General features: G+C 41.9%; 1 protein-coding gene across 13 annotated transcripts in view; it reads left to right on the top strand.

The window, feature by feature from the left end:
* Positions 1-26,840, top strand: part of dtnbb (dystrobrevin, beta b) — a 53,571-nt gene that overhangs the window by 349 nt on the left and 26,382 nt on the right. For 9 of the 13 annotated variants that reach the window (XM_020487646.2, XM_031828615.1, XM_031828614.1 and 6 more), the window contains exons 2-10: positions 5,052-5,100; positions 7,667-7,734; positions 9,488-9,568; positions 9,782-9,995; positions 12,922-13,007; positions 15,228-15,382; positions 20,487-20,592; positions 20,864-21,030; positions 22,610-22,737. In XM_020487646.2, the coding sequence (XP_020343235.1) occupies positions 7,668-7,734; positions 9,488-9,568; positions 9,782-9,995; positions 12,922-13,007; positions 15,228-15,382; positions 20,487-20,592; positions 20,864-21,030; positions 22,610-22,737 (1,004 nt within the window). In that variant the 5' untranslated portion in view covers positions 5,052-5,100; position 7,667. The remainder of the gene's footprint in view (positions 1-5,051; positions 5,101-7,666; positions 7,735-9,487; positions 9,569-9,781; positions 9,996-12,921; positions 13,008-15,227; positions 15,383-20,486; positions 20,593-20,863; positions 21,031-22,609; positions 22,738-26,840) is intronic. The other 4 variants (XM_031828616.1, XM_031828611.1, XM_031828607.1 and 1 more) reach the window with 2 other exon arrangements.

Below are 26,840 nucleotides of genomic sequence, written 5' to 3'. Positions count from 1 at the left end.
AGAATGCAGAAGGCACATCTAAATTAGGACACTACACATTTATGAAGGCAGATATTTAGGATAAATTATCACATATCTCAATATGAATCTTCCTTTAAGTACATCGCACGCACAAATTAATATTGCGGAAACAAGGTAAATAGGGACTTAAAGCAGTAAATGGCCACGTCGGTCGAGCGGTTCCTTCAAGATCTGAGACGCATAAAGTAGTGTAAAGCTAAACGGTTCGTCACAGAGAGCGTTTGAGCAGCTACACAGAGACGGAAGTGGGTGATGTTTAGACATTCGAGCCCTAAAGCTGCCACTGCAGTGGCCTAGTCCTCCTTTTGACTCACGTAAAAGGATGTTGTCATTATTAGCTACCTACTCGACAAGGTGCGGTGAATACTGCACCTTTAATAATCGCCCTTTTAAACATTTAAATCACATTCAGACATCCAGTATATTTTTCCATAGCTTGAAGAATCACTAGGTTATTCGACGACATAATTTACACGTAGCTACTAGTTATTATATTAGTGTTTGTACGGGGATGCTCTTATAGAGGCTGATGCGCTAGAGTTCAGTAATTCCCAAAAGGAACCCGTGAAATGACATAATCTTGGCAATAGGCCTACTATCATCCCTATATTTGCATTTTGTTTATGTTGACCTTATTATTAAAAATGCCTATAGGCCTAATAATGCAGATTTAAATAGCTTCTTAGGCCTTTTGGCATATGATGATTGGTGATCATAATCATCACCACTGCATATTTTACGTTTCTGTTTTACCCATATGATGCCTTGGTAACCCATTCTTATTTACAGTAAACTGTAGTTTAAGCCAACATATCTGTAAATGGAATTTAATTGTATTTGATGAACGTGAGACCTGCAGGGAACTCTGAAGCTATTCATTATCCACCATATAATACCTAGAGTTCTTTAGACATATTGACTTTTAATGTCTATAGGTCCAATGTAAATAGCCTTTCCATGGTTTATCAAACTATAATGTCAGCAACTCAGGACCAAATCTTGCATATTATGTTACTGCTGTCCATGAGAGACCAATCAAGCTCTGATATCTTCTTAAGGTACGTTCAGTTTCGCAATGGGCAATCTAAGATGGACATTTTCCTCAATATCAATAGAATGTATTTGTTAAGGGTAACCACTTCCTCATTTCCGGTCATAGTTGCCTACATATATGAATAGCTCAGGCAAGCTTACAGTAGGCCTACTTCATAGTTGAAATTTACAGAGGGCCATTGTAGGATTATTTTCTGACTTGCTTCTGTTAGTTTCCCTCCTGAGCTCAGCTTGTGTTTTCTAGCATTCTACATCCTGTATACTACATATCATAATCATGTAATAACCCTTTATTACACAAGAACAACATTATAGTATTATCACAACAATATTAGAATAAAGAGTAGGGAAACTATATATATATATATATATATATATATATATATATATATATATATATATATATATATATATATATATATATATATATAATATGTATACTGAGCCAAAATATAAATGCAACATTCAATAATGTCAACGATTTTACTGACTTTACATTTCATATAAGGAAATCAGTCAACTGAAATAAATTCATTAGGCCCTAATCTATTGATATCACATGACTGGGTAGGGGAGCAGCCATGGGTGGACCTGGGAGGTCATAGGCCCAACCACTTGGGAGCCAGGCCCATCCACTGGGGAGCCAGGCCCAGCCAATAAAAATGAGTTTTTCCTCTCAAAAGGGCTAGATTACAGACAAAAATACAACTCAGTTTCCTCAGCTGTCCGGGTGGCTGGTAGGTGAAGAAGCCAGATGTGTAGGTCCTGGACTGGCGTGGTTACACATGGACTGTGGTTGTGAGGCCAGTTGGACGTACTGCCAAATTCTCTAAATAACATTGGAGGTGGCTTATGATAGAGAAATTAACATAAAATTATCTGGCAATAGCTATTGTGGACATTACTCCAGTCAACATGCCAATTGCACACTCCCTCAAAACATGGGACATCTATGGCATTGTGTTGTGTGAGAAAACCGCACATTTTAGAGTGGCCTTTTATTGGCCCCAGCACAAGGGGCACCTGTGTAATGATACAGCTGTTTAATCAGCTTCTTGATATGCCACACCTGTCAGGCTTATATTGGCAAAGTAAAAATGCTAATTAACAGGGATGTTTAACAGATTTGTGCACAACATTTGAGAGAAATACACTTTTTGGGTGTATTGAACATTTCGGGAATAATTTATTTCAGCTCATGAAACATGGGACCAACACTTTACATGTTGCGTTTATATTTTTGTCTAGTATACAGTAAAAGTCCAAAGTTTGCAAAACTATGGAATCATGTAGTAACCAAAAAAGTGTTAAACAAATCAAAATATATTTTATATTTGTGATTCTTCAAAGTAGCCACCCTCTGCCTTGATGACAGCTTTTCACACTCTTGGCATTCTGTCAACCAGCTTCACCTGGAATGCTTTTCCAACAGTCTTGAAGGAGTTCCCACATATGCTGAGCACTTGTTGGCTGCTTTTCCTTCACTCTGCGGTCCAACTCATCCCAAACCATTTCAATTGGGTTGAGGTTGAATATTGTGGAGGCCAGGTCATCTGATGCAGCAATCCATCACCCTCCTTCTTGGTCAAATAGCCCTTACACAGCCTGGAGGTGTGTTGTGTCATTGTCCTGTTGAAAAACAAAGGATATCCCCTCTAAGCGCAAACCAGATGGGATGGCGTATCGCTGCAGAATGTTGTGGTAGCCATGCTGGTTAAGTGTGCCTTGAATTCAAAATAAATCACAGACAGTGTCACCAAAAAGCATCATCACACCTCTTCCTCCACGCTTCACGGTCAGAACCACACATGCGGAGATCATCCATTCACCTATTCTGAGTCTCAAAGGAACACTCGGTTGGAACCAAACATTTTCAAATTTAGACTCGTCAGACCAAAGGACAGATTTCCACCGGTCTAATGTCCATTGCTTATGTTTCTTGGCCCAAGCAAGTCTCTTCTTATTATTGTGGCTACCCTGGGGTGGCAGGGTAGCCTAGTGGTTAGAGCGTTGGACTAGTAACCGGAAGGTTGCAAGTTCAAACCCCCGAGCTGACAAGGTACAAATCTGTTGTTCTGCCCCAGAACAGGCACCCACTGTTCCTAGGCTGTCATTGAAAATAAGAATTTGTTCTTAATTGACTTGCCTGCTTAAATAAAGGTAAAATTAAAGTAAATTAGTAGTGGTTTCTTTGCAGCAATTTGACCATGAAGGCCTGATTCACGCAGTCTCCTCTGAACATTTGATGTTGAGATGTGTCTGTTACTTGAACTCTGTGAAGCATTTATTTGGGCTGCAATTTCTGAAGCTGGTCACTCTAATTAACTTATCCTCTGAAGCAGAGAACTCTGGGTCTTCCTTTCCTGTGGCGGTCCTCATGAGAGCCAGTTTCATCATAGCGCTTGATGGTTTTTGTAACTGCACTTGAGAAATGTTCCAAGTTCTTGACATTTTCCAGATTGACTGACCTTCAGGTCTTAAAGTAATGATGTACTGTTGTTTCTCTTTGCTAATTTGTGCTGTTCTTGCCATAAAATGGACTTGGTCTTCATATTCTGTATACCCAACCCTACCATGTCACAACACAACTGATTGGCTCAAACGCATTATGAAGGAAAGATAATGAATTTTTAACAAGGCACACCTGTTAATTGAAATCCATTCCAGGTGACTACCTCATGAAGCTGGTTGAGAGAATGCCAAGAGTGTGAAAAGCTGTCATCGAGGCAAAGGGTGGCTACTTTGAAGAATCTCCAATATAAAATGTATTTTTAAATGTAACACTTTTTTGGTTACTAGATGATTCCATATGTGTTATTTCATAGTTTTGATGTCTTCACTATTATTTCACAATGTGGAAATAGTACAAATAAAGAAAAACCCTGGAATGAGTCGGTGTGTCCAAACGTTTGACTGCTACTTTATATATGGCTCTGCAAACCCTTGCTCTCCAGCCACACGAGTGAGGAGGGAGGAATAAAAAAAGCCTGTCAACAGAGTTCCTCTGAGGGTTCAACCTTGGCTGGCTTCAATGACTACGTCCCAAATGGCACTCTATTCCCTATAATGCACTACTTTTGACCAGGACCCATAGGGCTCTGGTCGAAAGCAGTGCACTATAAAGGGAATAGGGGGCCATTGGGGACACAGCCACTGACTGCTCACACTCAACTGGTCAGCTGATGCAGTTTCCTGGCTTGTCCGTCACCCCATAGCCACAGTGGGCTGCCATGTGATGGTGATACTGTATTGTATAGACCTGGGTTCAAATATTATTCCAAATAATTTCAAATACTTTATATGGGCTTGATTAAGCTTGCCTGGCTTAATAGAACCAATAGAAAAGTTCCATCAGTGCAAGCCCCACCCACCTGGCCTTCCAGGCAAGCTCGAGCAAACGCTACAAGTATTTGAAAGATGTCAAATAGTAACATCCTATGAACCCAGGTCTGGTGAGATCCTAGCCTATCATGCCATTCCCCGGGTTTTGGAACCAGTCATTGTATAGCTGTAATGGGTTTTGTGTCCATCATCATTAAGTGTCTCCTCGGGTCTGCATCCCTTGCTGGCCGTCGATGTCATTAGTCCACCGGATGCAGTCTTAGCTGAGTGGCGATGTCATGGAGAATTATTATTTGTGGTGTACATACAGGGTGTGTTTCCTAAATGGAACCCTGCCCTGGTCAAAAGTAGTGCTCTACAAAGGAAATACGCTGCCATTTGGGACACATTCAGAGAGAGTGTTCTCTTGTGCCAGACAGTGAAAGTGCACATATCTCTTTAGAGGAAGAATAACACAATGTTTTGTAGCGTTCATCAGGTTCTTGAAGGGAGGGCGTTAATGACTAATTTAAAAGTCAAGCCCATTTTGGCTGGAAGGACTGCTTATTTTAACTACTACAGAGCATACCAGAGACACAGAACATTAATTAAGGAGCCAACTAGCTAACTGACTATGATGTTTCTTCTCTTCACAGGGCAGCAGCAGCTAATGCTTCACTTTGTTTGAAATTCAGCCAGCGACAGGTACATATACCTCTGGGATTTTTATCTTTCATCAGACAAAAACACCTGTAGATTTTTAGTGAGCTTTTTTCCTTCAGCTTTATGCATAGACAATGTCTGTTTAAATGTATGGTATGCGTTGTACATGATTGAACATTCCATAGATGATGTAAACTTACAGTAGAGGGATCAATGTATAGAGTACACAGAATCAGTTAGATGAATATGAATATGCATGTAACTTTAAAGATGTGCGATGCAGAAATGGTTCCGCCATTTCCTGGTTGCAAAAATGTGAATAGTTTGCTTAATTTCTGTTTGTGACAAAACAAGCAAGTATAGTGTAGAGAATCATTGTACCATCTAAACAGCTGTGAAATAGCTTTTCCATAACCAAAAAGATTGTATTTTCAGCTGTTTGAAGCTGGTGTACAAATCCAAAAGGAAAAGAAGCAAAACAAAACTTAAGAATGCAGAGCATAGAAAAAGCTCACATAGAACATATCTACCTCTTTTTAGACTTGCTTTCAATGATAATAAATATAACACACATTTCGATGTGAATTTGGTCGGGTCTCCCAAGAAGTTACATATTGCAGCTTTAGTGTAAAAAATGTATAGGATGTTTTATTTTCACGTGGCTTTAATGGTGGCTTGATAATGTATAAAATGATTACAATGAAATGATTACAATGAACAGTACCAGTCAAAGGTTTGGACACCTACTCATTCAAGGGTTTTTCTTTTTTTCTACATCGTAGAATTATAGTGAAGACATCAAAACTATGAGATATCACATATGGAATCATGTAGTAACCAAAAAAGTGTTAAACAAATCAAAATGTATTTTATATTTGAGATTCTTCAAAGCAGCCACCCTTTGCCTTGATGACAGCTTTTCACACTCTTGGCATTCTCTCAACCAGCTTCACGAGGAATACTTTTCCAACAGTCTTAAATGAGTTCCCACATATGCTGAGCACTTTTTGGCTGCTTTTCCTTCACTCTGGTCCCAACTCATCACAAACCATCTCAATTGGGTTGAGGTCAGGTGATTGTGGAGGCCAGGTCATCTGATGCAGCACTCTATCACTCTCCTTCTTTGTAAAATAACCTTTACACAACATGTGTGTTTTGGGTCATTGTCCTGTTTAAAATCAAATGATAGTCCCACTAAGCGCAAACCAGATGAGATAGCGTAGCGCTGCAGAATGCTGTGGTAGCCATGCTGGTTAACTGTGCCTTGAATTCGAAATAAATCACAGACAGTGTCACCAGCAAAGCATCCCCACACCATCAAACCTCCTCCTCCTGCTTAATGGTGGGAACCACACGAGGAGATCATCCGTTCACCTACTCTGCGTCTCACAAAGACACAGCGGTTGGAACCAAAAATCTCAAATTTGGACTCATCAGACCAAAGGACAGATTTCCACTGGTCTAATGTCCATTGCTTGTGTTTCTTGGCCCAAGCAAGTCTCTTCTTATTATTGGTGTCCTTTAGTGGTGGTTTCTTTGCAGCAGTTCGACCATGAATGCCTGATTCACGCAGTCTCCTCTGAACAGTTGATGTTGAGATGGGTCTGTTACTTGAACTCTGTGAAGCTTATATTTGGGATGCAATCTGTGGTTCCGTTAACTCTAATTAACATATCCTCTGCAGCAGAGGTAACTCTGGGTCTTCCTTTCCTGTGGTGGTCCTCATGAGAGACAGTTTCACCATAGCGCTTGATGGTTTTTGTGACTGCACTTGAAGAAACATTAACGTTCTTGAAATGTTCTGTATTGACTGACCTTCATGTTTTAAAGTAATGATGGACTGTCGTTTCTCTTTGCTTATTTGAGCTGTTCTTGCCATAAAATGGACTTGGTCTTTTACCAAATAGGGCTATCTTCTGTATACCACCCCTACCTTGTCACAACACAACTGATTAGCACATTAGCACAACTGATTAGCACATGATTAGCACATTAAGAAGGAAAGAAATTCCACAAATTCACCTTTAACAAGGCACACCTGTTAATTGAAATGCATTCCTGGTGACTACCACATGAAGCTGGTTGAGAGAATGCCAAGAGTGTGCAAAGCTGTTGTGAAGGCAATGGGTGGCTACTTTGAAGAATCTGTAATATTAAATATATTTTGATTTATTTAACACTTTGTTGGTCACTACATGATTTCCATGTGTTATTTCATAGTTTTTGATGCCTTCCCTATTATTCTACTATGTAGAAAATAGTCAAAATAAAGGAAAACCCTTGAATAAGTATGTGTGTCCAAACTTTTGACTGGTACTGTACAATCATTACTGGTTTTATTTCCCTCAAAATGAGTAGTAGGCCTAATGTATACAAAGGGGAGAAGAAACGCCGTGGTCAGTATACAAAAGCCTGATAATGTTTGCAGTAATTATGTAATTAATTAGTGAGTAGGTAGTAATGCTTGCTGTATTCTTTCCCCAGAATGATTTGAGGAGGGCAGTGAAGGCCGATAATACAGCTTGATAACGGATATTGTTTACAATGATTGTCATTAAATATTGCGAAGGTCATGCGTGCTTATTGCCTGTTCTGTTATTCCCCTCAGAATGATAGAGGAGGGCAGTAAACGAGGCAAAGCGATGGTGGAGAAGAGACAACTCTTCATGGAGATGAGTGAGTAGACTGACTGAGAGCGAAATCTCTAGAGCCAAACCGTTACTATTCATCCACACTCTGCTTTGTCGTCGCAAAGCCATTCATACCCATACACTTTAGAGTATACAGTGCATTCGGGAAAGTATTCAGACCCTTTCACTATTTCCACATTTTGTTAGGTTACAGCCTTATTCTAAAATGGATTAAATGTATGCTTTTCTTCATCAATATATACACAATACCCCATAATGACAAAGCCAAAACAGGTTTTTAGAATGTTTGCAAATTTATTAAAAATAAAAATCTGAAATACCTTATTTACATAAGTATTCAGACCCTTTGCTATGACACTCAAAATTGAGCTCAGGTGCATCCTGTTTCCATTGATCATCCTTGAGATGTTTCTACAACTTGATTGGAGTCCACCTGGATATGATTTGGAAAGGCACACGCCTGTCTATATAAGGTCCCACAGTTCACAGTGCATGTCAGACCAAAAACCAAGCCATGAGGTCGATGGAATTGTCCTTAGAGCTCCGAGATAGGATTGTGTCGATGCACAGATCTGGGGAAAGGTACCGAAACATTTCTGCAGCATTGAAAGTCCCCAAGAACACAGTGGCATCCAGAATTCTTAAATGAAAGATGTTTAGAACCACCAAGACTCTTCCTAGAGCTGGCCACCCGGCAAAACTGAGCAATCGAGGGAGAAGGGCCTTGGTCAGGGAGGTGAACAAGAACCCGATGGTCACTATGACAGAGCTCCAGAGTCCCTCTGTGGAGATGGGAGAACCTTCCAGAAGGACAACAATCTCTACAGCACTCCACCAATCAGGCCTTTATTGTAGAGTGGCCAGGCAGAAGCCACTCCCCAGTAAAAGGCACATGACAGCACGCTTGAAGTTTGCCAAAAGGCACCTAAAAAACTGTTAGACCATGAGAAACAAGATTCTCTGGTCTGATGAAACCAAGATTTAACTTTTTGGCCTGAACGCCAAGCGCCATGTCTGGAGGAAACCTGGCACCATCCCTACGGTGAAGCATGGTGTTGGCAGCATTATGCTTATTTTTCAGCGGCAGGGACTGGGAGACTAGTCACGGTTGAGGGAAAGATGAACAGAGCAAAGTACAGAGAGATCCTTGATGAAAACCTGCTCCAGAGGGCTCAGGACCTCCGACTGGCCTGAAGGTTCACCTTCCAACAGGACAGCGACCCTAAGCACACAGCCAAGAAAACAAGTGGCTTCGGGACAAGTCTCTGAATGTCCTTGACTGGCCCAGCAAGAGCCCGGACTTGAACCCAATCGAACATCTCTGGAGAGACCTGAAAATAGCCGTCCAGCAACGCTCCCCATCCAACTCGACAGAGCTTAAGAGGATCTGCAGAGAAGAATGGTTGAAACTCCCCAAATACAGGTGTGCCAAGTTTGTAGCGTCATAACCCAAGAAGACTCGAGGCTGTAATCGCTGCCAAAGGTGCTTCAGCAAAGTACTGAGTAAAGGTTTTGCATACTTATGTAAATCTGATATTTCAGTTCTTATTTTTTTATACAAGTGCAATAAAAAAAATTCCTTGTCATTATGGGGTATTGTGTGTAGATAAAATAAAATAATATAATTAATTTTTGAATAAGGCTGTAAAATAACAAAATGTGGAAAAAGTCAAGGGGTCTGAATACTTCCCGAATGAACTGTACACTCCACTTCCCATGCAGTGGGTTTTGTGTGTGGTTGTGGTAGAGTTGTTGATTCGTCTTTTTATTTTTATCAGGGGCACAAAACTTTGACGTCATCAGGCTGTCAACCTATAGGACGGCCTGCAAGCTAAGATTTGTCCAGAAGAGATGCAACCGTAAGTACCGCCTGCCTGGCTCGTTTGGTTTCCTCTCCTGAAAATGACATGCAAGTGTCCTCTTACTCTCTTAACTTTTCAAACTGTTCACATTACACTGTGTTACATGTGTTTGTTTCATATATGGTACACTTGAATATAATTAATTGATGTTAAAGAAATCTGTTCTTTTCTAAACTTCTTTCCTCCCCTCCTGCTATCCCCCTATCCCAGTTCACTTGGTGGATGTGTGGAACATGATTGAGGCGTTCCGTGATAGCGGTCTGAACACGCTGGACCACAACGCAGAGATCAACGTGTCTAGACTGGAGACGATCCTATCCTCGATCTATTACCAGCTCAATAAGCGTCTGCCCACCACACATCAGATCAACGTAGAGCAGTCCATCGGCCTGCTGCTCAACTTCATGGTGGCCACATACGACAGGTGCAGTAAATTAGACACAGGATATACAGTACATTAGATATAGGATATTAGATACATACATTTGCTTTGAACTGCTGTCTGAAACGTGCTATACAATGACACATTCTGTACATATAGTGCATGGATATGTCTATGGTGCAACACCTTATTTACAGAACCAGATATAATTTCTTACTATTGTTATGATATTGGGGGGGGTCATTTATTGTTAGCACACAGTTAGGCAACACACTCTACCAGGATAAACTTCCACACTGCACTTCCACACTAAGATCCCACAGTTGACAGCGCATGTAAGAGCAAAAACCAAGCCATGATGTCGAAGGAATTGTCCTTAGACCTCCGAGACAGGATTGTGTTGAGTCACAGATCTGGGGAAGGGTATGAAAAAATGTATGCAGCATTGAAGGTCCCCAAGAACACAGTGGCCTCCATCATTCTTAAGAAGTTTGGAACCACCAAGACTCTTTCTGGATCTTGCCGCCCAGCCAAACTGAGCAATCGGGGGAGAAGGGCCTTGGTCAGGGAGGTGACCAAGAACCCAATGGTCACTCTGACAGAGCTCCAGAGTTCCTCTGTGGAGATGGGAGAACCTTCCAGAAGGACAACCATCTCTGCAAAACTCCACCAATCAGGCCTTTGTGGTAAAGTGGCCAGACGTAATAAAAGGCAAATGACAGCCCGCTTGGCGTTTGCCAAAAGGCACCTAAAGGACTCTCAGACCATGAGAAACTAAATTCTCTAATCTGATGAAACCGAGATTAAACTCTTTGGCCTGATTGCCAAGCGTCACATCTGGAGGAAACCTGCCACCATCCTTACGGTGAAGCATGGTGGTGGCAGCATCATGCTGTGGGGATGTTTTTCAGCGGCAGGGACTGGGAGGCTAGTCAGGATCGAGGGAAAGATAAATATAGCAAAGTACAGAGAGATGCTTGATGAAAACCTGCTCCAGAGCGCTCAGGACCTCGGACTGGGGCGATGGTTCACTTCCCAACAGGACAATGACCCTAAGCACACAGCCAAGACAACGCAGGCGTGGCTTCAGGACAAGTCTCTGAATGTCCTTGAGTTGTCCAGCCAGAGCCCGGACTTGAACCCGATTGAATATCTCATGAGAAATCTGAAAATAGCTGGTCAGCGACACTCCCCATCCAACCTGACAGAGCTTGAGAGGATCTGCAGAGAAGAATGGGAGAAACTCCACAAATAAAGGTGTTCCAAGCTTTGCATGTCATCCCAAGAAGACTTGAGGTTGTAATCGCTGCCAAAGGTGCTTCAGCAAAGTACTGAGTAAAGGGTCTGAATACTTATGTAAATCATTATGGGCTATTGTGTGTAGATTGATTTAATCAATTTTAGAATATGGCTGTAATGTATTAAAATGTGGAAAAAGTCAAGGTGTCTGAATACTTTCCGAATGAACTGTAATTGTATTTGTCACATGCTTTGTAAACAACAGGTGTGGACTAACAGTGAAATGCTTACTTACGGGCCATTCCCAGCAATACAGAGCGCAACGAAATAGAAAAAGTAAAAAATGTAATAATAGATACACAATGAGTAATGATAACTTGGTTTTATACACGGGGTACCAGTACTGAGTCCATGTGCAGGGGTATGAGGTAATTGAGGTATAAATGTACATATAACTAGGAATAAAGTGACAGATAGTAAATAGTAGCAGCAGCGTATGTGACGAGTCAACAAAGTTAGTTCAAAAAGGGTCAATGCAGATAGTCCAGGTAGCTGTTTGGTTAACTATTTAACTAACTATATAGTAGTCTTTATGCTTGGGGCTAGAAGCTGTTCAGGCTCTTGTTGGTTCCAGACTTTGTACATTGGTACTGCTTGCCGTGCGGTAGCAGGGAGAACAGTCTGTGACTTGGATGGCTGGAGACTTTGACCATTTTTAGGTCCTGGTATAGAGATCCTGGATGGCAGGGAGCTTGGCCCCAGTGATGTATCGGGCCTTATGCACTACCCTCTGTAGCACCTTGCGGGTGGATGCCAAGCTGTTGCCATACCAAGCGGTGATACATCTAGTCATTGTGCAGTTGTAGAACTTTTTGAGGATCTGAGTGTCCATGCCAAATCTTTTCAGCCTCCTGAAGGGAAAGAGGCACGTTCGTGCCCTCTTCACGACTGTGTTGGTGCTCCGTCGATGGGAATGGGGGGTGTGCTCGGCCCTTCCATTTCCTGTAGTCCACGATCAGCTCCTTTGTCTTGCTGGCATTGAGGGAGAGGTTATTGTCCTGGCACCACACTGCCAGGTCTCTGACCTCCTACCTATAGGCTGGGTACAGGCAGTTTATGTACCTGCCGCCGTAGTTTAATCAGTGTGCCTATGTATACATCTGTTACACCCACACGTCGGTCTCTATATGTCGCCATCTCTTTCTCTTCCCAGTGTTGGGGGTTAGGGTTTGTTACGGGGCGATCAGTACTGTATGTCCTGCGGCGCCAACTCATTTAAGTAGAAATCTTAATCTAAATCGATGTTAACGATGTCAAGAAGCTCTTTTTGATCATAGGAAACGATGGGTGGAAACATTATGAACCAACAAGTTACGATCTCCATAAAACAAACAAAAAACGCACAAAAATAGCAGAACTGGTCAGGAGCCCATAAAACGACCGCTATACATTCCAGGGCTAATCAGTATGCAGAACTATCTTCAAAGCTCTCCCCTCGAAACTATGATTTTGGTCCTTCAGACAACATGGTCCAGGTCAAGATGGATTCAGAAGTGCCAATTATTTGTGCTCCATTGTGGCCAGCAAGCTAAAGCAGATAATGGAAAAAGAGGAATTTGCTTTGGGAAATAAACTTCACCTTTATCAGAATAATAACAACGTGTGTTTCAATACGTTTGTTACATATTGTCGTAAATGTTTGTTTTTTTATGTGTGTGTGTGTGTTTAGTGAAGGCCACGGGAAACTGACCGTTTTCTCGATGAAGTCCATGTTGGCAACCATGTGTGGAGGGAAAATAGTGGACAAACTACGTTGTAAGTATATCTCCTTGAACTTTGCTGAAGGGAATAATTTACAGTTAATGTAACTAAATGGAAAGTTAGTTCTGTTTTGCAGGAGTCACACTTTTAATTTCATGGTTTAGTTTACAGCAGGGTTTACCAAAGTCGGTTCTGGGGCCCCCAATTAAATCTTGACGATGAGTTGGTTATTTGAATCAGCTGTGTAGTGCTCGGGCAAAAACCTAAATGTGCACCAAGGGGGGCCCCCAGGACCAAGTTTAGGAAACCCTGGTCTACAGTATCTGCTTTTTGACCATGTCTGCGGTTGCATAAAGGATACACACGGGGGCGTTGTTGAGTCAATTACAGTACAAACACTGTTGTAATTTTATTTGACAGAAGTGTCAAGAAGAATTATCCCCCATACCTCATATTCAATAAATTATAGAAATGTTAAATACAGTGCTTAGTGAGAGTCTACGCACCGCTTTCAATCTTCACATTTTGCTGCCTTAAAATAAAATAAAAAAATTCTTTACATTCTATTTTTTTTTAAACTTCAGATCTACACGACCTACTACAGATTTTCAAAGTGAAAGAACATTTTCCAAATACTGTATATATTTTTTTTAAACAAGGATCTCTTGATTGCATATGTCTTCACACCACAGGGCTAATACTTGGTGGAAACACCTTTGGCAGCCATTACAGCTGTAAAACATTTTGAATAAGATTCTACCGCTTTTGACCAACTCTAAGGGCAGCCAACATATATAAGTTATGAGCTTGATAGCTCCTTTCCAATAAATATTGAGGGTTGTATTCTGGTGACATGATCATCAATGCTTGGCTGCCATTTGACAAATAAAAATAATCTTGCTCTTCTGTCCATAATAATCTCATCATGTAGGCTGTATCTGTGAGATGTTGGCTAGAGCACACGTGCCAATAACAGGATGGGCACATACTCGCTATATATAACAAAAACAATTTGTGAGAAAATCATCAATAGAGTTGAAAATGCGATGGAAACTCATTTAACTTGTATTTTTTATCCGGTACACCGCAAAATGTATTTTTTATGTGCACTACATAATCACCCACAGCCTTTTATCCGCAACAAGTCAATTGATGGAAACACATATCTGGTGGGGAAAAAGCGCATATTAGTTTAATGCTGATTTTTATCATATTCACATGAAAATCTGTCGCCAGTTGAATGGTAACATTGCTAGTGTCACGCTGAAAAATAAAACACTATCCCAGGGTTAGGTTTTCAAAAGAATGATACAGGTATTACTTTAACTTTTTACATTGGGCTTGGTCTTTTCATATTTCTTTTGATCCTGACAAACTCCCCAGCCCCTGCTGATCTCCCGCATACCCATAACATGATGTTACCACCACAATACTTGAAGATACAGAGGGTAGCTTCTCGCCGGCAGGGACTGGAAAGTTAGTTACAAAACAAATATGAAGGGAGCAAAGCCCAGGAAACAAATTACAGTCTTCTGAAAACTCTGGGATAAAGTTGTATTTTTCCGCAGGATAATTGAATACATTTGAATGACAAAGACGTACCAGATTAGCTTTCCAAGAGGTATTGAGTTTTCCTGAATGGTGCATTCTATGTCCTGACTTAAATATGGTTAAAACATCAGAGACAACATTTGAATATTGCCGTCCGTCAACGATTCCCAACCAGATTGACTGTGCTTGAGCAATTTTGACAAAAACAATGGATACATGGTGAACATGTCCCCCACCATCACACACACACACACACATTCTGAAATTGCATTTTTGTCTCCCCCGGTTTTATGATTGGAATGTGATACAAAATGAGGCAACAGTGTGCTTTGGGAGCATGCAGACACCTCCGAGCGGTCGGGTAGGCTGTTTGGAGTGTTTAATAAAAATTATAATAATTATGTCCCCCCCACTTCTAAAACCGAAGTTGCGCCCCTGTATGTTGCCCTAAGAGCGCATGGTTGGTAGAATCTTATTCAAAATTATTCACAGCTGTAATTGCTGCCAAAGGGGCTTACACCAAGTATTAACTTTGGGGTGGGAAGACATACACAATCAATACATCCTCATTTTATATTTCTTAGTAAATTGGAACATTTTGTGAAATCGAATGTAATCCCTTAAGGCAGCAGAATGTAAACACTATGCAAGGAGTGTGTAGAATTTCACTAGCGTCTTTATATGGCGCTGATGTACTCACCACCACACTTGGTTCTCTCTTAGATATATTCTCCCAGATCTCTGACTCTAATGGTGTGATGGCCTTTGCTAAGTTTGACCAGTTTCTGAGGGAGGTTCTAAAGCTGCCCACAGCTGTGTTCGAGGGCCCGTCGTTTGGATACACAGAACACTCCGTACGGACATGCTTCCCTCAACAGGTAGGTTGGACTGGCCAGGAGGGGATTTCTCACACTGAAATGATATACAAAATGCACTGCTCACACATAATAAACTAGAGAGAGAGTTGGAGGGAGAGAGAGTTGGAGGGAGAGAGTGAGAGAGTTGGAGGGAGAGTGAGAGAGTTTGAGGGAGAGAGTGAGAGAGTTGGGGAGAGAGAGAGTGTTGGGGTGGGAAGAGAGAGATAGTTGGGGGGAGGGAGAGATTTGGGGAGAGAAAGAGTTGGAGAGAGAGAGTTGGAAAGAGAGAGCCAGAGAGTTGGAGAGAGACATTAACAAAGGATGTACAGTTGAAGTCGGACGTTTACATACGCTTAGGTTGGAGTCATTAAAACTAGTTTTTCAACCACTCCACAAATTTCGGCAAGTCGGTTAGGACATCTACTTTGTGCATGACACAAGTAATTTTAAAATTTGTTTACACAGATTATTTCACTTATAATTCACTGTATCACAATTCCAGTGGGTCAGAAGTTTACATACACTAAGTTGACTATGCCTTTAAACAGCTTGGAAAATTCCAGAACGTTATGTCATGGCTTTAGAAGCTTCTGTTAGGCTAATTGACATCATTTGAGTCAACTGGAGGTGTACCTGTGAATGTATTTCAAGGCCTACCTTCAAACTCAGTGCCTATTTGCTTGACATCATGGGAAAATCTAAATAAATCAGCCAAGACCTCAGAAAAAGAATTGTAGACCTCTACAAGTCTGGTTCATCCTTGGGAGCAATTTCCAAACACCTGAAGGTACCACGTTCATCTGTACAAACAATAGTACGCAAGTATAATCACCATGGGACCACGCAGCCGTCATACCACTCAGGAAGGAGACGCGTTCTGTCTCCTAGAGATAAATGTACTTTGGTGCGAAAAGTGCAAATCAATCCCAGAACAACAGCAAAGGATCTTGTGAAGATGCTGGAGGAAACAGCTACAAAGGTATCTATGTCCTCAGTAAAAATGAGTCCTATATCGACATAACCTGAAAGGCCGCTCAGCAAGGAAGAAGCCAGTGCTGCAAAACCACCATAAAAAAGCCAGACTACGGTTTGCAACTGCACATGGGGAGAAAGATTTTACTTTTTGGAGAAATGTCCTCTGGTCTGATGAAACAAAAATAGAACTGTTTGGCCATAATGACCATTGTTATGTTTGGAGGAAAAAGGGGGAGGCTTGCAAGCCGAAGAACACCATCCCAACCGTGAAGCAAGGGAATGGCAGCATCATGTTATGGGGTGCTTTGCTGCAGGAGGGACTGGTGCACTTCACAAAATAGATGGCATCATGAGGGTGGAAAATTATGTGGATATATTGAAGCAACATCTCAAGACATCAGTCAGGGAGTTAAAGCTTGGGCGCAAATGGGTCTTCCAAATGAACAATGACCCCAAGCATTCTTCCAAAATTGTGGCAAAATGGCTTAAGGACAACAAAGTCAAGGTAGTGGAGTGGCCATCACAAAGCCATGACCTCAATCCTATAGAAAATGTGTGGACAGAACTGAAACAGCGCGTGTGGGCAAGGATGCCTACAAGCCTGACTCAGTTACTCTGTCAGGAGGAATGGGCCAAAATTCACCCAACATATTGTGGGAAGCTTGTGGAAGGCTACCCGAAATGTTTGACCCAAGTTAAACAATTTAAAGTCAATGTTACCAAATACTAATTGAGTGTATGTAAACTTCTGACTACTGGGAATGTGATGAAAGAAATAAAAGCGGAAATAAATCATTCTCTATAATATTATTCTGACATTTCACATTCTTAAAATAAAGTGGTGATCCTAACTGACCTAAGACAGGGAATTTTTACTAGGATTAAATGTCAGGAATTGTGAAAAACTGAGTTTAAATGTATTTGGCTAAGGTGTATGTAAACTTCTGACTTCAACTGTACGCACCAGGGAACACAGTGTTGGCGCTGACAGAGATGGTCATCTCACTTCGAGTCTGTAGGAAACTAGGTTATATTTCATTTTTTTATGTGTTATTTCTTACATTGTTATTTCTTACATTATTACATACAGCCGGGAAGAACTATTGGATGTAAGAGTGGAAACATGGCTCTCTCGGAATCGGTTCAGCCACCGGGCTTCTCCATGCATCGCACCGACAGAGATAAACAGCTCTCTGGGAAAAGGAAGGGCAGGGGTGTATGCTTTATGATTAACGACTCATGGTGTAATCATAAGAACATACAGGAACTCAAGTCCTTCTGCTCACCCAATCTAGAATCCCTTACAATCAAGTGTCGGTCATTTTACCTACCTAGAGAATTCTCGTCAGTTATTGTCACAGCTGTGTACATTCCCCCTCAAGCAGACACCAAGACGGCCGTCAAGGAACTTCACTGGACTATATGCAAACTGGAAACCTATATCCTGAGACAGCATTTATTGTAGCTAGGGATTTTAACAAAGCAAATTTGAGAACAGGTCTACCTAAATTCTACCAGCATATTGATTGCGCTACACGCATGTGCAATACCCTCGACCACTCCTACTCTAACTTCTGCAATGCATACAAAGCCCTCCCCCACCCTCCCTTCAGCAAATCCGACCACGACGCCATCTTGCTCCTTCCGTCTTATAGGCAGAAACTCAAACCGGATGTACCAGTGACGAGAACCATTCAATGCTGGTCCGACCAATCGGAAGCCACGCTTCAAGATTGTTTTGCTCACGCGAACTGGAATATGTTCCGGTCAGCCTCTGAGAACAACATCAACCTATATGCTGACTCGGTGAGTGCATTAATAAAGAAGTGCATTGGAGATGTTGTACCCACTATGACTATTAAAACCTACCCTAACCAGAAACCGTGGCTGGAAGGCGGCATTCGCGCAAAACTGAAAGCGCGATCCACCGCATTTAACCATGGAAAGAGGTCTGGGAATATGTCTGAATATAAACAGTGTAGCTATTCCCTCCGCAAGGCAATCTAACAAGCGAAATGCCAGTACAGGGGCAAGGTGGAGTCGCAATTCAATGGCTCAGACACGAGATGTATGTGGCAGGGTCTACAGGAAATCACGGACTACAAAAAGAAAACCAACCACGTCAGAAACTGACGTCACACTTCCAGACAAACTAAACACCTTCTTTGCCCACTTTGAGGATAATACAGTGCCACCGTCGCGGCCCGCTAACAAGGACTGCACCCCCCCTCACCTTCTCCGTAGCCGACGTGAGTAAAATATTTAAACGTGTTAACCCTCGCAAGGCTGCTTACCCAGACGGCATCCCTAACCGCGTCCTTAAAGCATGTACAGACCAGCTGGCTGGTGTGTTTACAGACATATTCAATCACTCCCTATCCCAGTCGGTTGTCCCCACATGCATCAAGATGGCTACCGTTGTTCCTGTACCCAATAAGGCAAATATAACTGAACTAAATGCCTACCGCCCCGTAGCACTCACTTCTGTCATCATGAAGTGCTTTGAGTGACTAGTCAAGGATCATATCACCTCCACCTTACCGGCCACCCTAGACCCACTTCAGTTGGCATACAGGTCCACAGACGACGCAATCACCATCACACTGCACACTGCTCCATTCCATCTGGACAAGAGGAAACCATGTAAGAATGCTCTTCATTGACTACAGCTCAGCATTCAACATCATTGTGCCCTCCAAGCTCATCATCAAGCTGGAGGCCCTGGGTCTCAACCCCGCTCTGTGCAATTGGGTTCTGGACTTTCTGACGGGCCTCCCACAGGTGGCGAAGGTAGGAAACAACATCTCCACTTTGCTGACCCTCAACACTGGGGCCCCACAAGGGTGTGTGGTGAAGAAGGCACAACAGCGCCTCATCAACCTCAGGAGGCTGAAGAAATTTGGCTTGTCACCCAAAACCCTGACAAACTTTTATAGATGCACAATTGAGAGCATCTTCTCGGGCTGTTTCACAGCCTGGTATGTCAACTGCACCGCCCTCAACCACAAGGCTCTCCAGATGGTGGTGCAGTCTGCACATGGCATCACCGGGGGCAAACTACCTGCCCTCCATGACACCTACAGCACCCAATGTCACAGGAAGGCCAAAAATATCAAGGACATCAACCACCCGATCCACTGCCTGTTCACACCGCTACCATGCAGAAGGTGAGGTCAGTACAGGTGCATCAACTGAAACTGAGACTGAAAAACAGCTTCTGTCTCAAGGCCATCAGACTGCTAAACAGCCATCCCTAACTCAGAGAAGCTGCCGCCTTCATTGAGACCCAAATCCCTGGCCACTTTAATAAATGGATCACTAGTCACTTTACATAATGTCACTTTAATAATGTTTGCATATCTTACATTAGTCATATGTATGTACTGTATTTTATACTATCTATTGCACCTTGCCTATGCGCCTCGGCCATCTCTCATCCATATATTTATATGTACATATTCATATTCACCCCTTTTTAGATTTGTGTGTATTAGGTAATTAGTTTTTGGGGAATTGTTAGAATACTTGTTAGATATTACTGCGCAGTCGGAACTAGAAGCACAAGCATTTCGCTACACTCGCATTAACATCTGCTAACCATGTGTATGTGACCAATACGATTTGATTTGGTGGTCCAGGTTAGCCCAAGTGTGATTGACAGCCTGGTTGGGTGCTAGAACCTTGTAAATATAGTCCACAGACCATAGAAGAAATGTATGGACAGCATTACAAAAGGTTATCCTCAATAAGCAGGGAAAGCTAATCTATTATTGAAGATGACCTTTTGCAGTGCTGTCCATTTCATTCACTATGCGCTGCATCCTAAATGGCACCCTATACAGTGCACTATTTTTGGGCATTTTGGGCCCCAATGGGCCCTGGTCAAAAGCATAGTACTACATAGGGAATGGACTCCCATTTGGGACGTACTGTACCCATGGAGTCGATGCCAGCAGAATTACTACTTGCATTCTGTCTGACAAGGTCTTGCTTCTCTGCTGTCTGGCAATGAACCTTATCCACATCTGTTGTTATCCAGATCTTGCTGAGAATTATTTTAATTGTCCCACTCTGTGTCTCTTTATAAATGAATGCATTGGGGTGTGCTATCTCTGTATAACTGAATGCATCTCGGTGTGTTTGTATCTAGAAGAAGATCTTGCTGAACACTTTTTTGGACATTTTGATGGCAGATCCTCCTCCTCAGTGCCTCGTGTGGCTACCTCTCATGCACCGGCTCGCTAATGTTGAAAATGGTAATGTTACCCTGTTATTAGTGTTTTTCTTGACTCTATACTATTTTCACAGTGAATTTGCCACCGAACACCAGTAATAGTCATTCTAATCTAAGCATTTCCATTGACAAATGTGGTAACACTTTTACCTGTATGTATAATGCTGTTATAAGCATATATGTGATTTTTATCATGCCTTATAATATATCTTATAATACGTTATGTCTCCCTGTATCAACATTTCAACTGACATTAGTGACCTATGAACCATTTCTCTGTGGTTTCCTTCTAGTCTTCCATCCCGTGGAATGTTCCTATTGCCGGAGTGAAAGTATGATGGGGTTCCGTTACCGGTGCCAACAGTGCCATGGCTACCAACTCTGTCAGAGCTGCTTCTGGCGTGGCCATGCCAACGGTCCCCATAGCAACCAGCATCAAATGAAGGAGCACTCCTCTTGGGTAGGCATGGCAACCACAAAGGCTCTATCTCTTGGTTTTTAAAATCCCTCCTCTCCTCGTCTCCTCCCCTTCATCTGCACTGATTGGAAAAAGACTTTACAGTAGGGCTGTGACGATACCAGTATCACACAATTTTTTCCATGACAAAAATTAAAACATGAAGCAGGCAAAACTATTTGGTGCTTTATAAACCTGCTGTATGTAAAATATTGTGTACCATAGTTAAAAAAATAAATAAAGGTGACTCTGGATGACAACATCATGATAAAGAAGTTAAATTCGCTTTGTGTTTTGTTTCTTTGCCACGATACTAACGGGTATCGTGTTACTGTTATCGTCCTGGCCCTACTTGACAGTTGAAAATAGTATGGTCGAAGCACATCATTCGGCTGACTTTCAGCTGGTCAGTTCTTTCAGATCCCACATCAGATCCCATAAATATTCTGAAAGGGATTTTATGGGTTTTTACTCAATTCAGCTAATTAAATTGAATTTCTAACGCTATGCCACCATTCTTCAAAGTAGCCACCCTTTACCTTGATGAAAGCTTTGCACACTCTTGGAATTCTCTCAACCAGCTTCATGAGGTAGTCACCTGGAATGCATTTCAATTAATAGGTGTGCCTTGTTAAAAGTTAATTTGTGGAATTTCTTTCCTTCTTAATGTGTTTGAGCCAATCAGTTATGTTGTGACAAGGTAGGGGTGGTATACAGAAGATAGACCTAGACGAATGACAGTCCATCATTACATACAGCCAGAAATAACTTTTGGATATCAGAGCGGCGGTAACTCACCAGCATTCCAACGAGAAATACAACTTTCCCAAATTGGATCCTTTGTTCTTACCCCCAAAGGCAATTGAACTTATACTAGAGGCTGCTCCAAGACGCCACTGGCAGAGAAGAGGTATTCGGAGTGGACTTCTAGTCCGACTCAGGAGGTGTGCACACCATCCACCGCTTCCGAGTATATTACTCACTAATGTTCGGTCCCTGGACAATAAAGTAGACAAGCTCAGGGCAAGGATCTCCTTCCAGAGAGACATCAGGGACTGTAACATACTCTGTTTCACGGAATCATTGCCCTCTCCGGATATACTGTCCCTGTCCATACAGCCAGCTGGGTTCTCAGTACATCGCGTAGACAGGAATAAAGAACTCTCCGGGAAGAAAGGCGGAGGTGTATGTTTCATGATTAACGACTCATGGTGTGATTGTGATAACGTACAGAAACTCAAGTCCTTCTGTTCACCCGACCTAGAATACCTCACAATCAAATGCTGACCTTATTACCTCTCGAGAATTCTCATCGGTTATAGTCACACCCGTGTATATTCCCCCTCGAGTCGATACCACGGTGGTCCTTCTTTGTGCACTACACAACATAACTGAATATTCTAGAGAATTTTAAGGTAAATTACAAATACATCTCTTTACACTACTTCTATAAGTAATTCTCACATTATAACAGACAGTTTGGGGATCAATTCCATTTCACCTCAAACAATTCGATAAGTTAACTGGAATTTCAGTTAGAATGAATGTAATGTCCACCATCTTGTTTCTGCCTCTCTCACAGAAGTCTCCGGCTAAAAAGCTGAGCCACGCCATCAGTAAGTCTCTGGGCTGTGTCCCCATTGGAGAGCCACCTCATCCAATGTTCCCTGAGCAGTCTGAGAAACCGCAGGACACCATGGCCCACACTGTGTAAGTAATCTGGATACTTCTACATCTCCTGGACACAGATTATGTCTAGTCCTAGACTAAAGAGCATGTTCAATGGAGATTCTCCATTAAAAATCTATGCCTAATCTGTGTCCATGAAACCGACCCCGTATGTCTATCTTCACCAAAGATACTCCCATCTTTCTTTGTCCTTTTCCCTTTAAGTTCTCCACTGTCAGTTGTCCAAATTCCTTATGATGCAACCATTGGCTCTCTGTCAATTGATGGTAGCCTGGTGACGCGACCCACGTGACTCGCAGCGTAGAGAGGGCGGACTTCGAAAGTTAGGTGTTCGCCAGCCTAAATTGATGGTGCATTGTCAATTATTTCTCACTGAAATGGAAGGACCATGATTTCTTAGTTATACAGTACATGTGAGAAAGCTGATGTGTTGTGTAGGTTCAGGTTGGTTTTACTGAGAGGAGGGAGCTTTCATAGAAATAGAATGCTCTATTATAGTCCAAGTAATTCTATTATATTCTAAGTAATTCTATTATATTCTAAGAAATGGTAGGTTCTTTGAACAGCGTCTTGGTCACCATCGGTCTGCTGTGTGTCATGTCATGAAGCCGGAGCTTTGGTATAAATATAAGACTCTGGCTGGGAGGAACTGTTGTGTATCTTACCAGCCGTCGCATATCTTCGGTCTAATTTATATTTCAGAAAATGTCCTGTTTTTTCAGAATAATATGTGCTGTGTGTGTTCCGTAATCCATTTCACCTTTTTATTACCAGCATAACAGTATATTTCATCGGCACTTCCTTGAAATATATTGACTAAAAATAAAATAAATACGGGCTGAAGATTGTTCTGGTTTAGATGTTGTTGACTTACCGTTTCCTCATGTTGATGTCTTCTCTAGTATGCTGATTTTACAAGTCCAATAAGCTGCAAATGAGTTTACTGTCAATTACATCCCTTTTTGTTACTTGGATACCATTGCGCTGCACCGCCACACTGCAGACTACGAATCAGATTCCTCTCTTTCTCTGTCTGGTTTTCTAGTTATTTTAAGACCCGGGCTGAATGTCAGTGAGTACTGACATTCAGAGCCATCAGAGGAAAAAGTAGTAATCAGAGAAATGCCAAGAGGAAACATGCTGCATGTGGAAATATTTGTGCTGTGCATAATTTCCTGCTTTACATCTCCAGACTCTGAATCACTCGTGGGTCCGCAGCTCAGAGTAGGAGTGCTGATCTGGGATCAGGTCTCCTCTCTAATTCATTATGAGTTAAAAGGCTAAACTGATCCTAGATCAGTACTCCTACTGAGACCCTGTAGGGTTGATCTGCAGGCCTCCCTCCAACTGCTTAAGGGAGATCACAGTATATGTAGCATACAATTGCATTACATGTGTAGAGGAAGGCCCTAAAAATTGTCAAAGACTCCAGCCATCCTAGTCATAGACTGTTCTCTCTGCTACCGCATGGCAAGCGGTAGCAGAGTCTAGGTCCAAGAGGCTTCTAAACAGCTCCATCCCCAAGCCATAAGACTCCTGAACAGCTAATCAAATGGCTACCCAGACTATTTGTGCCCCCCCCCCCTCCCCCTTTATGCCGCTGCTACTCTCTTTTGTCATCTATGCATAGTCACTTTAATAACTCTACCTACATGTACATATTACCTCAATTACCTCGACTAACTGGTGCCCTCGCACATTGACTCTGTACCGGTACCCCCTGTTTAAACGTTATTTTACTGCTGCTCTTTAATTACTTGTTACTTTTATTTCTTATTCGTATTTTTGAAACAGCATTGTTGTAAGGATTGAAACGGCATTGTAAGTAAGGATTTCACTGTAAGGTCTACACCTGTTGTATTCGGTGCATGTGCCGAAGAAACTGTGCCTCGATAGTAACCAGATTTCATTGATTAGGGTCTTACATCTTAGCTAAAGCCTATGTTTCTTTAGGATACCTCAGTCTGGAGATTGTTGATGGGCAATGTGCAGTCTCATGCTTTCTCTCAGATGCCGTTTCAGAGTTAGCAGCACAGTGTATAATAAGGAGGTTATAAGGCAAGGTAATGGAGGTTACTGCTTACTCCTGAAACATGACCTGTTACTGTAGCCTGGTCCCACATCTATTTGTGCTTTCTTGCATACTCCTATGGTTGTTGTTTGGCATGACAGACAAACAGATCTGGGACCAGGCTACTGTTTGTGTGCCTCTTCATTGCTGCTGGGGAGTCAAAGTAGAAACTGACGCGGTATGAGGGTTATTCACAGAGCTCCTCCCTCCTGTCTGTCATCTCCCTCCATACCGCCCTTGAATGATGTTGAAAATGATTTTCTGGATTCCACCAAACCAAACACAATTTTTATCAGATTGTGGTGACAGCAGGGAATGAGTTGGGCAACGAGTCCAAGAACAGTATTATGGATCATAATGAAGTATGATGAGGAGCTGAAAAGTAATCAAATGTAAAACCTAAGCATTGAATAAAATATCATAAAATAATTTTTCTATCTTTGCCATATCTGCTCTGACCAGAGGGCACAATGGTCGGTTTGTTTTGCATATGGCTTTTGCTTCTTCATTTTCATATTTCAATTTTAAATCTGAGGCAATTAAATGCTGCTCTTCCTTCCAGCAATATTCCCCGGAACCCTTCACGAATAAATGTAGGGGAAAATACATCCTCTTCCTCAAAGACCATTTTCAAAGACCTAAGTTGTGTTCCAAGTGGCACTCTACTCCTTATAAAGTGCATTACTTTTGACTAGAGCTCTACCGGCCCGGGTCAAAAGTAGTGCACTACAAAAGGGATAGGGTTACATTTAGGACGTAGATATAGTCCTCTGTCTTCTAATGAGGGCAAATGTATTCTGAGAGGATGAGGGTTCGTAAAAATGTCCTGAATTTGTATTAGGAGGACTGAACCGAAATGAAACAGTGTAATTAGGACGATGGCGTTTAAATTGAACTCTGGCTGCAATGTTAAGACATCGACAGATATAAGGGGTGGGTTTGAAGCATAAAGGATTCATATGTGATTGAAGTGTAGGCTAATGTCAATGTACAGGATTTAAACCCATTGAGGTAATGAGAACCTTGTCTGACAGACAGTGGATATGATATAATTGGTGTGGCCTGAGCTCCTCAGCAGGCTATAAGCAAGCTGTGAGTTTAGGATCCCCTGACTGACAGTGAGATTCCAGTGGATTTATACACTACATGAAGGGCAGCAGAGTTATGGTTTTGTGATGGACTATCTGTCACTGTTGATCTGTACATTTTGAACTGATTTTGGCAACCATGATTTTAGCACCTGACAATTTGACTCCCTCGATAATATATCATGATGGATTGGAAATGATTTTCCTACTGTAGCTACTGGCTTTCTGTGACTTTACACCACACAGTACGACTCAATTCCTCATTTTATGATTGGATCCCCCCACCACCAATTATGCTTTTGGTTTGGCCCGGTCCTCAGAGGCCTTGGTTTGTGAAGGGTAAAAAAAAAGTTGTGCAAGACTTGTAAGAAGAATGGAGCAATAGTTTCTCTCTTTCTCTCTCTTCTTAACTAACCCTTCCTCCTGGGAGCTAACTTGTAACAAATAAAGAAGTACAGTCACATTTAACATGCTAAATCCATTAGCACGAATAAGAATGATATAGAAAAGGATATTTTTCAAATGGTGACGATATGCGCATCTCGTGTGTGAGTGGTATTTCTCAAAACGAGTGATAATTGGTAACGGTTATATTGGGCTCAATTTTGTGAGTTCAAAGACAACTTTGTATTATTATAAACTTTGAAACGGGTTTTTAACCTCAGGCAGAAGGCTCAAGCAAGCCTGTTTCTCTCAGTGCTTTTCTGAACGACCAGTTAAAAAATGGGGAGGGGTTGTGGGTTCAAAATGCACCGCTGTCCTTCAAACACATCACTAATTGCTTTAAGCCACACCCCGTCACACCTGCCAAACAGAGAAAACGCAGGTTACCTCGACGTCTGTTCGAGAACCTTTTGAAGGATGTTTTGGTGGAAACGTGTAGTTCAGTACACCCTGTTATGCAACATAGCAAATGTTCAATTGACCAGAACGCATTCCAGAACTGACTTTCTCATAGTTGTTCT

This window comes from Oncorhynchus kisutch, linkage group LG7 (genome assembly GCF_002021735.2).
Source record: "Oncorhynchus kisutch isolate 150728-3 linkage group LG7, Okis_V2, whole genome shotgun sequence".
Lineage (NCBI taxonomy): Eukaryota > Metazoa > Chordata > Actinopteri > Salmoniformes > Salmonidae > Oncorhynchus > Oncorhynchus kisutch.
Note: the sequence above shows the minus strand (reverse complement) of the source record. Positions and strands in the feature narration are given on the sequence as shown.